Source organism: Macaca thibetana, chromosome 4 (assembly GCF_024542745.1).
Source record: "Macaca thibetana thibetana isolate TM-01 chromosome 4, ASM2454274v1, whole genome shotgun sequence".
Taxonomy (NCBI): Eukaryota; Metazoa; Chordata; class Mammalia; order Primates; family Cercopithecidae; genus Macaca; species Macaca thibetana.
Window position 1 is genome coordinate 142,693,278 of NC_065581.1, and position 15,433 is coordinate 142,708,710.

Genomic DNA, 15,433 nt, shown 5'->3' on the forward strand with positions numbered 1-15,433 from the left:
AGAGTTGAGGTACCAAACTCAATACAGGGACAACAGTCAGGGTTAGAAGGCAACAGATGAATGGCTAAAAGCAGAACTTCGGGCAATTTGAGCCCTGAAACAAAAGGGTGACACAGGTAGGGGAGCAGATTCCCTGTCAGCTGAAAGACTGCTAGCAAGAGGACATGAAGCAGAGTGAGTGCTCTCAGGAGGATTAGCAGTGAACAGGAGTCAATGCATTGGCCAGAATCATGGATAGGGACTGGATGTGAACAGACTAGGAAGTTCACGGGCACACTGGTTACTCTTTCCCATGAGCATATATTTGGAGCTCAGAGTCTAGCAATAATGCTAATACAGCCTGGGACAGAAATTGCTATTTTGTTAGTGTTAATTGATTGTTATAGTACTGGCTGGTATAACCTTGACTATTTTACCTAAATTAAAACTTTAAAAAAATTATTAGTCATTAATTATAATACATTTTCCTTTCACACTTCCTCTGAGTTCCCAGCATTGAAGGAGCAGAGGTACTCTAGAAGGAGACAAACAATCTTTCTTGTATCATCAACTTCAATAAAACAGGAAACATTTCTCTCCAAATTTTATCATTGTGTCACTACTCTGTAGTTATCTACCACATAGCTCAAGACAGAAATGGAATTATTTCATTTTTATTAGAGATAACTTATTTTAGCATGTTATCTTAATTCAGAGATTACTCAAGGTGGTTGCAAATAATTTCTACTGAAATAAAATGCCCTGGCACATGTAAGAATTATAAAACTGTCTGGTTGAAATCCTCTACTCTCTTGGATACTCTAAGCCAAATTAATTGATCTTTTTAGGTGGAACAATTCAACTTTCCATATTATCACTGGTCTTTTCTAGAACTTCATTTTTATTTACTTATTTATTTATTATTTTTTGAGATGGAGTCTCACTCTGTAACCCAGGCTGGAGTGCAGTGATGTGATCTCCATTCACTGCAAGCTCCACATCCTGGGTTCATGCCATTCTCCTGCCTCAGCCTCCCAAGTAGCTGGGACTACAGGTACCCGCCGCCGTGCCCAGCTAAGTTTTTGTATTTTTAGTAAAGACAGGGTTTCATTGTGTTAGCCAGAATGGTCTCGATCTCCTGACCTTGTGATCCACTTGCCTCGGCCTCCCAAAGTGCTGGGATTACAGGCATGAGCCACCATGCCCGGCCTTCATCTTTATTTTTAACTAAGACATACTATATATTCTTCACGCAAAAACTTCTGTGATGCTGTGTGCCTTCAGGAGATAAAATAGCAAATTAGTACTATCCCAGAATAATTTCTGCTTTATTAAGCCGTCAAACAGTAATATATTGGAATGTTAGTAAGGACTTACTGATTTATTAATTCCATTTCCCCTCAAAAAATCAAGGAAGAGCAATTTTCAAACATTTATTAGGTTCATGCTATTTGGGTCTCTTCTTTGTTTTATATGTACAGAAGTTTTAATATATCTACAATTAAGTCTATCAATCTCCAGTTATGATTTGTGCCTTCAATGTCATGTTAGACAAGGTTATGAAATTATTTGCCAATCTATTTTCCTCCAGTTATGTCTCGGTCATTGTTCTGCTTTTATCAATCTGACAAGTTATTTGTATATTGTATAAATAAAATATCCAAATTTACATGTTTTCCTAATATTAACTAATTATTGTTGTTGTGCTTTTTGAAGAGTCACTACTTTCTCCATCAACATAAAATGTGGTTTTTCTTATGCACTACTTTTACATGTGCTTTGATCTGTTTGGGGTTTTCTCAGACTGACTTGGCTTCTCTAAGTTTCTATGTTAGTAAATAGTACCACACAGTTTTAATAATTATAACTTTTTAATATGCTTTAATACAGGGAAATAGCAAGTTTCATCTTTCTTCTTTTTTCAAAAATGTACCTTTTCCAGACTGTCCATGCTTCCAGATAAATTTTAATAATCATTTTGCCAAGCTCTCTCCCAAGTCCTTTTTGGGATTTTAAATGAAATTGTACTGACTTTATAAATTAATTTGAGGAAGCTAACATCTGTTCAACATCTATTATTCTCATCCAAGAATATAATATAAACCTTCATTACTGCTAATTTTTTTTCTGCATAACACACTTAATAGCCAATTGTTTATCTTGTATTTCTCTATAGATATTATTTTCTTAATTTAAGTCTTGTACATTTCTTTAACAGTTTATTCATAGCTATATAATATTTAATTGCTATGATGAGTTTTTTGAATGTTTTTTATTTGCTGCTGTCATAGAAAAACCAACTGATTTTTACACATTTATCTTTTGAAGGGTTACTTAACAAAGTTCATTACCCTAATGGTTCTTCAGTTAATTTTCTTGGGATTTTTAGTAAAATATATATTTTTAGCAAAAAAAATGTAACCTTTTTTATAATAATTATCACCTTTGAGAGGCAGAATAACATGGTATTTATGATTAAAGACTCATGGGTCAAACCATATGAGTTTTAATTCAGCTCTACTACTTATTAGCTTCATGACCTTGGCCTTGTTACTTAGCATCTCTTGGCCTCAGCTTCCCAATTTGTAAAATAGAATGATAATAGTCCATATGTCCTAGGATTGTTGTGAGGATTAAATGAGTTAATATTTGTAAAGCATTTATAACAGTTCCTAGCATATATAGGAAAAATGCAGAAAATATTAGTCTTTTAAAACATTTATTGCATTGATTAAAATTTGTTAAATGGTATTAACTATAAGTGATGAAATTGGTCATGTAGTAAGCTACTAGGGTTTTTCTGCTTTGTTGAAATCACTTTTTTGTATTTTAATGACATCTCTCTATTCCTAAATTACTACGTTACATGTATGTGTATTTTCTTAAAAGAAATATGGTTGCATTTTATCAAAGGTCATTTGAAATCTATTTGGAAGTTAAAATAGGGGTTTTATTCTTTGGTCTAAGATTATGAAATCACTTTAATAAGTTTCCTGATACTGAACCACTTTCACATACCTAGAATAAACACCATGTGTTGTATTATTCTATTTTATTGATAACTACATTCTTTAGCTAGTATTTCAATGAATTTTTATTATTTTCTTTTTTGTGATACTTTTATTAGTTTTGTTTTTTTCTTTTACTTTTTTAGTATTGTGCTTCTTAATAAATAAATCAGAAAAATGTTTTCTCTTTCGAAGAATTCATAGAGTATAGGGATAATTTGTTCCTTAAGAGTGTGTATTTCTAGTAACTGATTATAAATAGCTGATGAAAATAAGATACTATAGTCATTTAAACATAGTGCTTTACCTCCCACCAAACATTTCTATTCAAGCTGGTCAAGGACATAGGCTTATGCATCCGACAAAATTAGGCTCAAGTCCTAACTCACCACCCACTTGCTAAATGTGTGCATTTGGCAAAGTATGCTTGTATCACAAGAAATAACCATGCCTCCTTACCTTCCTCATAGAGTTATTGTGAGAATTAAATAAGATTATGCTTATAAATCACTGTATACTCAGCCCACAATATAGACCTAATAAATTTTATATATTAGTTTTAATTTTCCTTAAGTATAAAATTAATTTGTATTTATAATTCTACTTATTTTGTTCTCATACGGAGATTCTAGTGGTTTATGTAGAAACATAAATGGTTTGGGTAAAATTATTTGTGTGAAATTAGTTTATAATAAAAGTAGATTTTAATTAGGACATGTTATTCTTAAATTTATTTTTAGACATGTTGACATAAATTTAAATTTTCACATCAAAGTGAAAATGCTCTGGTGAGCCATGGAAATGAACCTATTGTCAATGTTTAAACGAAATCACGGAGGGTTAATAGGAAAGTTGTACACTAGTTTTAAGAAGACTAGGCAATGAGCCTAAACCAAACATAATGTCTTCCACTCCTTCCTGCTCCCCTGGAGTTGTGTTCTAGTAGGAATATGAGAGGGGGAGAAGAACTTTGGAGCCTCCCCTCAGGCTGCAGCTGACCTTGGGTTCTCTTGGTCTGTCACCTAAGCTGCAGTGGAGAAGCAAGGTTCTCACACTGGGTAGGAGAATGTAGCACTAAGGGATCCAGATGCCCTCAAATACAAGTTTTACCAAACTGATAACATTTATATATTTTTTATTTATTTATTTATTTATTTTTGTTATACTTTACGTTCTGGGATACATGTACAGAATGTGCAGGTATGCATGTGCCATGGTGGTTTGCTGCACCCATCAACCCGCCATCTACATTAGGTATTTCTCCTAATGTCATCCCTCCCCTTACCCCACACCCCCTGACAGGCCCCGGTGTGTGATATTCCCCTCTGTGTCCATGTATTGTCAGTGTTCAACCCCTACTTATGAGTGAGAACATGCGGTGTTTGGTTTTCTGTTCCTGTGGTACAAACTGATAACAATTTTATGAAATACTAATAAGACTGCAATATGAATGTGGCCTCAGTTTTCAAAGGATGCACTACTGATGTAGGCAAGTACGAGTACATACAGATATCTGTCCTAGATAGATAGATAGATAGATAGATAGATAGATAGATAGATAGATAGATAGATAGATAGGTAGGTAGGTAGGTAGGTAGGTAGATAGATAGATAGATAGATAGATAGATAGATAGATAGATAGATAGATAGATAGATAGGAGATAGATAGGACAGATATCTGTGAGATACCAGAACACAAAAACCTGTCTCTGAAACAAGTATTAACTTGAGGTTTAGTCATCAAGAATATTTAATTGTATGTACTAATTATGATTCTGTTACTATGGTCTCTAAGGAGAGTAGTAATAAGAAAAGCAGTCAGTTTATAAGATCTGATAGGCAGTATGAATTTCTCTTCTATTTTAAAGGCTATAAATTTCAAAATATCATTCTGATGGGCAAGCCGCCTCTAAGAGAACCATTTAAATAGGCACAGCTAAGAGTGGAAATATCTAACCAAACTCAGCCTCTACTAATCACTTATCCCTGGCAGACACGAGTTGAAAATGTGTACCTCAAGGTCCCAGTATGTATTGTTTGCTATTAATTAGAAATTAACAGTATATTCTATCAACCTTATATTAAACTACATTGTTTTCTAAAATGAAGATATCCCACCTTACATTTTCTTTGCTGTCATCTGGCTTTATAGCAACAAATATATTTTTAGGAACATGTTCAATATATTATTCCATATGTTCCAAGATCAACGGAACAAAAATGTACTTACTCCTATCTTTCCTGTCCCTGGCACAGGGTTTCCTGCTTCTCCCAGAGTTCTCTTGATGGAGTGTCTTTTCAGTATAGCATGACTCCTGAAGGAAACAAAGGCAGGAAAAGATTTATTAAGATAAACATCTCTAGTTTCTTGTCTCTTGCAAAAAAGAACAAGTTGTTCCTTAGACAAAAACGTCTAATTTAGTGACCAAATGTCACATGTTTTTAAAACAACATTCACTGTCTTTTTTATTCCTTTCCCCAAATTGTTTTATTCAGTTTCTCTGAGAGCAAGAGCAGGACAAATTTTCTTGAGTAAGCGGCTCCATACACCCAGATAAATAAGGAATATATTTCTTTGTATTATTTTGTTCACCATTCAAACACATCAATTGTATTCTGAGCAGTCTCTCTTGTGTTTTGCTCTAAAACTGTGTAACATGAACAGTTAGAGACATTCTTACTGAATAGTAAAATCAACAAGAAAGCAAGATTTTTAAATATATTTTCAAATTTCCATTGAAAATAGATTCACTAGGTGAATGATAGCCTTTCTCAAATGTGTGATTTAAAAAGCAATATATCCCTGCAACTGTTCACCTTTGAATTTAAATACCAAGGAGCAAGGACATTGTTTTCCTAATCATGAGATCTAGTGATTGGAATTGTTGGAGAGAAATGAATCCAATAAAATCCAGTCTATGCATAACGCCTCACCATCAAGAGGCAATATAACATTTTGCTATGAATAGGTAGCAAATTCACTTGAATTTTTTTTCTGATCATATTCTTTTAGGTATTTATATGTAAAGAAAGTCACCATTTAAAAACTGGTTATGAGCTTTAAATAGCTGGAAAACAACTGAGTTCTTTTCATTTACATATATACTTCTGTGGAGGTGGCCACAGTTGATCACTGGGTTAACCAGATGCCCTTTCACTCAGGCAGTCTACATATTTGAGCAGACACATAGTAAATGCTTAGATGTTAAAAATGAATGAGACATGTCTCTTTCATTTTATGAAGATCATCTGTTTTTTTTTCTAAATGTGGGGCCAGTAATGTCAACATTCTTCTCTTTGTATACAAGGTTATTCAGAGCAGAGAAGAGTCTAGTTTCATATTATGTATTCAGGGATCAATGTTGTCTGCTGTCTTCTCTTCCCTACTCCTTTCTAACAAACCATCAAATGCTATCTATTCCAGGCTCTTAATGTTCTTCAAGTCACTCTTCCTTCCAATTCCATTTGCATGGGCAAATCTAGTTCAATTCTCCCCAGTCATAGCTTCTTCCATGCCATCCATTCTTCCAGCAGTTATGACATCTCTCACTAGTCTTCCTGGCCTGAGTCATTCCCCTTCCAATCCATTCTCCACACACCTGTCACACTGGGACAGTAACTGAACTTCCAATTTGTATAAAGCCCAAGAACTGTATGTGGTGGAGATATTTCACTATGATTCTCAAATAAAGTATCTTTTCCCCCAAATGTCAACATTGTTATGTTAGCCACTCTTAGTTTTCAAATAGTTTGATTACTCTCTCCTTTGCTTCTCATATAGTTTACAAATACACCAGCAAAAGAATGTTGTAAAGACATTGAAACATAAAGACAGAAGAACTGAACTCAGTTCTAGTAGTTCTAGTTTCAACTCATCTATTTATCAGCTGTTGATTTTGAGTAGTCATCTCCTTTCCTGGAGGTGAATGGCAGAACTTTGCTCACCAAATGGCACAATAATATTAATCCTATCTGTCTCTCCAGGTTGTTCTGAGATTTAAGGAAGTTCACATACAATGAAATTCCAAATATACGGTTACTACGCTCCCTGAAGATCTGCAAAAGTATAAACTTGCTTCTTTTGTTTAACACTAAATTCAGATTGGGACCCAAGAGGTATCTGTGATCACACTCTTAAGTCTTACAGCTTTCTTTTGGAAAGAAGTTTGTTTTGGCTTCCCCCACACCCCCCAAAAAAGAGCACCAAAGGAATTAAACTGTAATATACTTTGATGTCAAAGACACTCTGAATCTAAAAGAGTGGGAAAAAGGAAAGGGAGCTCAAAACAGTGACAAATCTCAATTGTGTGAACCTGCCATTTAATTAAAATCACTCAACTGCCATATGTAGCACAGATATTAATGCCATCTTCTTCAAACTCTGCTAATATCTCCAGACATTACTGGACACTAATGGAAAATATGTACCTATTCTCTGTCATTGTGTTGTAGAGTTTTAAATGAAAGAAATGTAGAGTGTGTGCAATAGGATGTTTGTTTGTTCTGTTTCCAAAGAGGAAATAAAAGATATCAACCAAATATTCCTTAATCTATAATTAGCACTGTGACCTCAGCTCAAGGAAGTCTTTATTTTAGACATTAAAAATGACAAAAAAATGCTGCTAATCCATGTTTTCCTCTCCTTCAACCCCTGAGTTCTCATGAGCATCCCATCCTGCTGGTTTCCGGGTAACTTTTATATGGGCTTTTGGATGAGCATTGGTTGCAAATACTTTTGGATGATACTGATTATCCTACTTAACCTCTTTACTGTTTTGGATCACTGGGTAATTAGCCAAACAGGGCACTGAGGATCATAAACTGAAAAGAAACAGATATAGCATATCTGTGCAGTATTGATTTCATCAGGCTAATGGATTGAAAATGGTAATTTTAATAGTGCTTTTTAAAATTATTGTTAAAAATCAAATAAAATTCATCATCTTAATCATTTTTAAGCATATAGTTCAGTTTATATAGTTTAAGCATATTCTTCATCATATTCATATTGTTATACAACCAATCTCCACAACTTCTTTGTCTGGCAAAACTGAAACTTCGTGCCCGTTAAGCTACCACCTCCATTTCTCTTTCCAAAACCCCTGATAACCATCATCTTACTGTCTGTTTATATAAATTTTACTATCTAGATAGTTTTATAAGTGGAATCATATAGTATTTGTCTTTTTGTGACTAGCTCACTTCACTTAGCATAATGTTCTCAAAGTTTATCTATGTGGCAACATGTGTCAGAATTTCTTCCCTTTTTTAGGCTGAATAAAGCCTTAAATAAAAATACTCTAATGTACATACCATATTTTGTTTGTGTTCATCCATCAATGGACACTTGAGTTACTTTCACCTTTTGGATATTGTAAATAATGTTACTATGAACATGGGTATACCAATATTCCCTCAACACCCTGCTTTCAAATCTTCTGGATATATACACACAAGTGGAATTGCTGGGTCCTACGGTAATAGTATTTCTTTTTAACATAATTGTTTACAATAGTTTTGATTTACAAAAAATTGAAGATAATACAGAAAGTTCCTCTAGTGTTCCATACCCAGTTTCCCCTATTATTAGTATCTTACATATGTATGGTACATTTATTACAATTAATGAACTAATATCGATATGCTATTGTCAACTAAATCCCATACTTCCTATCTCTTTAATTTTTATCCAGTGCCCCCATGGTATTTCAGAGTGTCATTTAGGATACCGTATTACATTTAGTTATCATGTTTCCTCTTTGCTGTGACATTTTCTTAGACTTTCCTTGTTTTTAATGACCTTAATAATTTGACAGATATTTTGTAGAATGTCTTTCAATTGGGATTTGCCTGGTGTTTTTCTCATGATTAGACTGTGGCTATGGGATTTTGGGAGGAAGACCACATAGGAAAAGTGCCATTTTCATCACATCATATCAAAGGTCTGTAAATTCAATACGGCATCACTACCGATGTTGACCTTGATGAGATAGTGTTTGTCAGGTTTCTCCACTGAAAAGTTAGTCTGCCTTTTGCTGCTTTCCACAGTATTTTTGGGAAAGAAGTCACTATGTGTAGCCCACAATTAAGAAGAAAGGAGTTATTTTCTACCTCCTTGAGGATATTGTATCTACATAAATTATTTGGAATTCTTCTACACAGGAGATTTATCTCTTCTTCTCATTTATTTATGTATTCAATTATTTATTCATAATTATATGAACTCGTGGGGGATATTATATCTTATACTTTGGATTATAATCCAATAGTACTTTATTATGCTCTGCAAATTGTTCCAGATTGGGTCATCATTAGCTCTTTCAGTTGGCTCCTGTAGTATTTTTCCTGTTGATGCAATGCATATTGCATTATGTATCACAACTCAATATTTCAGCCTTGACATCTAGCATATAGCTCTGTCTGGGTAATACAGCTGAGAAAAGGCTTATTCAAGTACAATGAAAGACAGAGAGTATTATGAAGCAGGTGTAATGGACATTGAGGTGTGCCACCAGATGCCCCCTTCAAGACTGAACTATTCATTTCCCCAGCTGATTATCAGTGGCTGATGGCCCTCAACAGAAACCTTCCAATTACGAGTTGCTGCAGGGCATAAAGAACCTGCACTGAGCCCTCATTTGGCCTGATTCTGAGGCCACATCCCAGCTGCTGAGTTCCCCATGGAATCAGCTTTCCCCTCTACCCAGGAATGTTTCCTGTATACACAAACAACACTAGGTAACCTCAAGTAAGGGAGATAAGGTGAAAGTCAGTATATTGAACACAAGCAACTGGAAAGAAATTGGTTACAGAGAGGAGAGAATTTAAATTGTGAAAAATGTAGTGAGTCAGGTCAGGCTAGGTTATAAGGAATCCTGAAAGCCAGGCAAAAAGTTTAAGATTGAATTAGTAGCAATAAGTCTAACTGGGGGTGCAGTCCAATAAAGTATGATGTAGCCATACGAAGAAATAGTATCTAGCTATAAGAAACCAGAAATTGTAGCTAACATGTAGTCTAGCTATTAACGAGCAGGGCATACTTTGTATGCACTATGTCATTAAATCTTCATTACAACTATTAAGATCTTAATTTTGCAAATGACAAAACTGAAGCTCAAAAATATTCACTACCTTACCCAAGATCACATAGCTAAGAAGCCCACTGGAGAGATTCAGACTTTACTCTGTATTACTCTTTAAGTAATGCTATTCTACTCACCATGTCTTAAAGAATATGTAATCATAAGACATGGCAAATATTTCATAAATGATAAATGAAAGAACTGGATACACTCGATATACAATAGAATCACAATTTTGTTTTTTAAAAGTATATATGTTAATCCCATACATAACAAAATGTAAATGTTTTCTGTAAGATGATACACAATTAAAATCTTGTATGATTTTAATTAACTTATTTATTTTCTGTATTTTATATACTTTATAAATTAAATCATGGTCTTTCTAATCAGAGAGAAATTAATGATATTTTATAAAAAGAAGTTTCTTTATCAGTAAATGAGTGATCACCATGAAAGTGTCTATGTTATGTCAAGAAAGGATGTAGAACAATTAGCTGTCTGCAAGACTGAAGAAAAGTGAATGAAGGTTATTTGGGGTAATAAGCCAAGTGTTTTAGCTTGTGACTAAAAGTTGACAAATGTGAAAGATGTCAACATAATTTATGCCAGGGTTGATTGTTGATTTGGGTAGGGAGAAAAAAGAGTCCAACATACCCCAGGAATTATCCAGAAAAGGAACAATTGGTAAGAAAAATTGGAAGGAACATGATGAGTTCAAATTAAGGCATTCAGGTATTCAGTGAGAGTAATTCAACCAAGAAGAGCTTATCCAATAGGCAGCTGGGAAACAATATTAACAGTAAGTACAATCAATTGATCAAATCCAGTATATACAATCAAAAACAGTAAATACAATCAATTGACCAAAATCAGGGAGTAACTTAAGAAGTGATACATTTTAATTCATGCATTTAAACAAGCCAACAAAAGTGTACAAATTAATTATAGAAAGAGAAGAGCAGAGTGCTAGGACTAAAACTCACAGAAGTTAAAGATTGGTGAGACAAATGTTAATCAGAGTTTAGAAAATTTACATTTTCTTTTGAATTGCATAGGTGTTATCAAGTAAAGAAAAACAACTCTCAATGTGATATAATTTTTGTTTGAAAGTTATCAGCTCATATTAAGAAGGATCTTTAAGTGTGTTCATTTATTCATTCATCCATTCATATATTAAAAAACAATATATACTGAGTGCTTCCTTTGTATGAGAACTTGTACAAGTTGTGATAAAATGTGGTTGTTTGGATCCCTTGGCCACATAGGGCTAGCAATAAATAGCAAAAGATTAACACAAATAGGCCACACAAAAAACATTCTGCTTCATCTGTCTAGAACACACATTTCCTTTTGCTCTTCCTAGAAGAGTGTGGGCCATTCTTAATGACCCAACTCAAATGCTGCCTCTTCTCTGAAGCTGTAGGAATTGTTCCAGATTGGTATTAATCATAATCTCTGCCCCCAAGTCATTATTTTCATGACTCTCTGATGCTTTCTGTTACAGCCATGTGTGATAGTCTTCCCCAGAGCCTGTGAACATCTTGAATGGCAATATTTTATTCAATTATCTGTAGGATTTAGGACAATATATTTTAGGTATTCAATAAGTGAGCATTGAATGGAAATTCATAAATCTTTACTCATGTTAGCAAAAGGTATATAATAACTTTAAAGAATATTTGCAAATGTGTTTTACACTCATTTTTGCTCCATAAAGTTCAAAAAGGGTGAATTTATACAGTTGTGAAAATATGAACCACTCAAGTGTATTCATTAATAAGTATTCACAACAAAATTAGCATTATTCTATTCAACTTCTCTAATTTAGTTAATATTAATTTTTCATTTCATTGACCTCTAACCTATCTATCTATCTATCTATCTATCTATCTATCTATCTATCTATCTCTATCTGTCTATCTATTTTTTGAGATAGGATCTTGTTCTGTCACCCAGGCTGAAGTGCAGTAATGCAATCCTGGCTCACTGTAGTCTTGACCTTCTGGGCTCAAGAGATCCTCCCTTCTCAGCCTCCTGAGTAGCTGGAACTACAGCTGCATGCCACCACACCTGACTAATTGTTAAGATCTCAATTTTTTGTAGAGATAGAGTTTGTCCATGTTGCCCAGGCTGATCTCAAACTTCTGGGCTCAAGCTAAGCACCTGCCTAGGCCTCCCAAAGTGCTGGGATTACAGGCGTGAGCCACTGAAGCTGACCAATCTAATCTGTTGTCTATTTCTTTCCCCATAATATATGCTTGATTTCTACAACTGTGACAGTATTTAAACTAACCTTGGCAATTGCTACATTTTCACAGCTTTCTAAAAAAAAGTTAATTAATTAATTAATTATTATTATTGGAAACAGAGTCTTGCTCTGTTGCCCAGACTGGAGTGCAGTGGTACAATCTCAGCTCACTGCAGCCTCCACCTTTCGGGTTCAATTGATTCTCCCGCCTTGGCTTCCCAAAGTGAAGCCCGGCCCCGTAGCTTTTTAATTTACATAAAATTGCAAATAATCTGCTTTATACATTCATGGGAAAATCTTTTTATCTACCATGTGGTAGATACAATGGAGGAAACACAGACCCAGTTTTGTGGAAAGGAGGGTTAGAACTAGACTAGTTGATTTAAAAGTACACAGAAATGACCAAAATCCAATTTATCTGAAATGTTTTATTCAAGTACTAAAAGCCTCAGTAGGTGCAGAATGAATAAAAAGGAACTGAAAAAAAAAATGACCAAGAATTAGAGATACATTCATCTTTCAGGTATCAGTTCATACAACTAGTTAAACATCTCATCTAATTGTCTTCCTAGATTCAAGTCAAAACCATAAACATTTTTAATAGGCAAGGTAAAATCAGGTTATCTTAATTAAAAAGGTAACATCGCATTGCACAACTGCTTTTACATAGTAGTTTGGCAAAGTTGACTCAAAGTCTTAAAAATGTTGGCAAACTTTAACCCAGTAATTCTACTGTGAAACTCCTTTCACCCTTTAAGTCCCCAAGATAAATCTCTTTTTACTTTGCTACTGTTAGGAGGAAAAGGAAATAAAGGGATTTTGACATTTAACAAACAACTGTTCTGTATGATGAACTTTAGTAGGCACTTTGCATTTTAGTCCATTTAATCATTGTAATTAATCTATCACATAGTGGACCTTTTGCAAAGCTTAAAGATAGTGAGATGCATCCCTAAGGTCACACAGCTAATAACTCCCAGAGCTGGGATTCAAACTCAGCTCTGTTCAACCCTAAAGCCCACAATTAATCCACTACACATCATGATGCCTCACAATATTCTTGGACTTTTGACCTGGCTTTTATATATATTCTTTTCCTCTATATATTTTTTCTCTTATGATTAAATGACTGTTCCTTGATACTTAATATTTTGCTTTATATCTCAAAGTTCTAAGAAATATGAATGTTTTTGGAGAATTGACTCAAAAGCAGTTCATAGACTTATTCATTACCTCTAAGTTTTCTTTTAAGGATTTCCTCTTCCTTTACATCTCATATCAAAGATAATATGTCTTCACATCTGATACTGGAGAGAAACAAGGGTGCTAATATGCCTCCTGAATTTTTGTTTCATGTTCATAGGATGTGGATGGATACAAAGAAACTTGATCAAAAAGGTTTCCTGCTATGGACTATAGCCCAAAGAATAAAATAAGCAAACCTTGTTACCCAAATGATGTTGTAATCTTCAATCTCCTGCAGTCTTTCATCATACCATTATAATTTACAAACATGTTTTTCTATGGATTTTGATTAAGTTGCCCTCATGAAATAATTTGGTACTTACAATATATTGTCATGCTTGAGAACATGGGTTCTGAAGACACACTTACTGATTATAAATCTTTATGGTGTACATTTGGCCAAGTTAACCTTTCTGGAACAGCCTAGGCTTCCCTATAAGTAAAAATATCTATAATAATAGTATTCATCACATAGAGTTTTTAAGAGGTTTAAATGACACACTGAATTCTTGTCACGTAGAACAATGCCTGGCACTACTGTGTTTAATGTGTTTTAGATTTATTAATACTCTTACACAGGAAAGAGAAATGGATTGCTCCTGCCAATGATATATATGATAGAAACAGTAAAAAAAAAAATCACTCTTAAAAGTAGCTTTAAATATGGTGTCTTAGAAAAAAACTTATCACTGTTCTGTTACTATTCATGTAATAATACCTTAAAAGTAAATTGAATGATCTTCGACACATTTGTGTGTTTATATGCATGCGTGTAAAATATCTGGGTGCAAAGCTTGAGGGAAATTTTCAAGTTTTTAAGTATTTTTTTAAAATAATGTAGATCCTACAGAGAGTACAGATCTCAAAGCCAACAAAGAGGCTTCCCCTTGGTATACAGGACAAAGCCCTGCCTCCTCACCCTTTGAATCAGTAGGCAAACAGTTACAGCCCAAGGCCAGAGGTACTGAATAAAAAAGTAGTGGGAGGGAAAGAGCTGGCCAACATTATTTCTCAAATCTGACAAGGCACATTTCTCTACTCCAGACTTCAGCCTTTGATGCAACTGTGCATTACTTCAATATACTGATGATGTTATAGCGTGATCTTTAAAATATGCTCCTGGATCTTAAGAAGAACCCGTTGCTCAACACTGGCAGAACTCAGCCTTCCTTACAAGAGCTGATTAGTTTCAACTTTTTGTCAACTCTCCTAAAGAGTAATTTATGTGCTGTATTAAATATTAAAAGTAAAATAAGACGTGGTCCTCGTGAATTGTTATGTTCTGATCTTTCTACACAGAAAGAAAATTCAAAGCACATCTCAAATATCAGTGGCAAATTCTTTTATCGGTATTGAATTAAATACTCTGACATTCAGGCCCACATGACCAAAGTAATAATTTGCTTGGTGGTTTTCCTCAAACATAAATGTTCGCTCTGGCTTAATAATGCTAATTGGAAAGTTACATATTCCATGCAGCATAAAAAATTACTTTGCATTGACCCAGAAAACTCACCTTGCAAATAAGGCTGAAGAAGAAAGAAACTGAAATCAAAGTACTTGAAACGAGAACTCTAGCTGCCAGAACTACCTGCCCTGCCCCAAGTTCATGTTTAATTAAATTTACATCAATAATTCCATAAATCACTTGTATGTTCAGAGAACTTAAGTCATCTTCTCTGATTCCAAGGTCAAATACTTACTAACAACCCTCATGCCTCTGGGGGACATTTGCCCCCTGCCTGACTGTACTGCTTCTCTGGTGGAGGTGAGCCCCTACTACTGCAAAACTCCTTGGGGGATGAAGCACCACTAGAGCACTGGTTGCTCAGCAACAACCCCTTGTGACTGATCCATGGGGACTGCTA

General features: G+C 34.4%; 1 protein-coding gene across 5 annotated transcripts in view; it reads right to left on the reverse strand.

The window, feature by feature from the left end:
• The window catches only part of PKIB (cAMP-dependent protein kinase inhibitor beta), a 246,083-nt gene that overhangs the window by 88,008 nt on the left and 142,642 nt on the right, over nt 1–15,433 (reverse strand). For all 5 annotated transcript variants that reach the window (XM_050786391.1, XM_050786395.1, XM_050786394.1 and 2 more), the window contains one exon: nt 5,218–5,302. Coding sequence is in view for 1 of the 5 variants with exons in the window: in XM_050786390.1 (XP_050642347.1) it covers nt 5,218–5,302 (85 nt within the window). In the remaining 4 variants the exon portion in view is untranslated. The remainder of the gene's footprint in view (nt 1–5,217; nt 5,303–15,433) is intronic.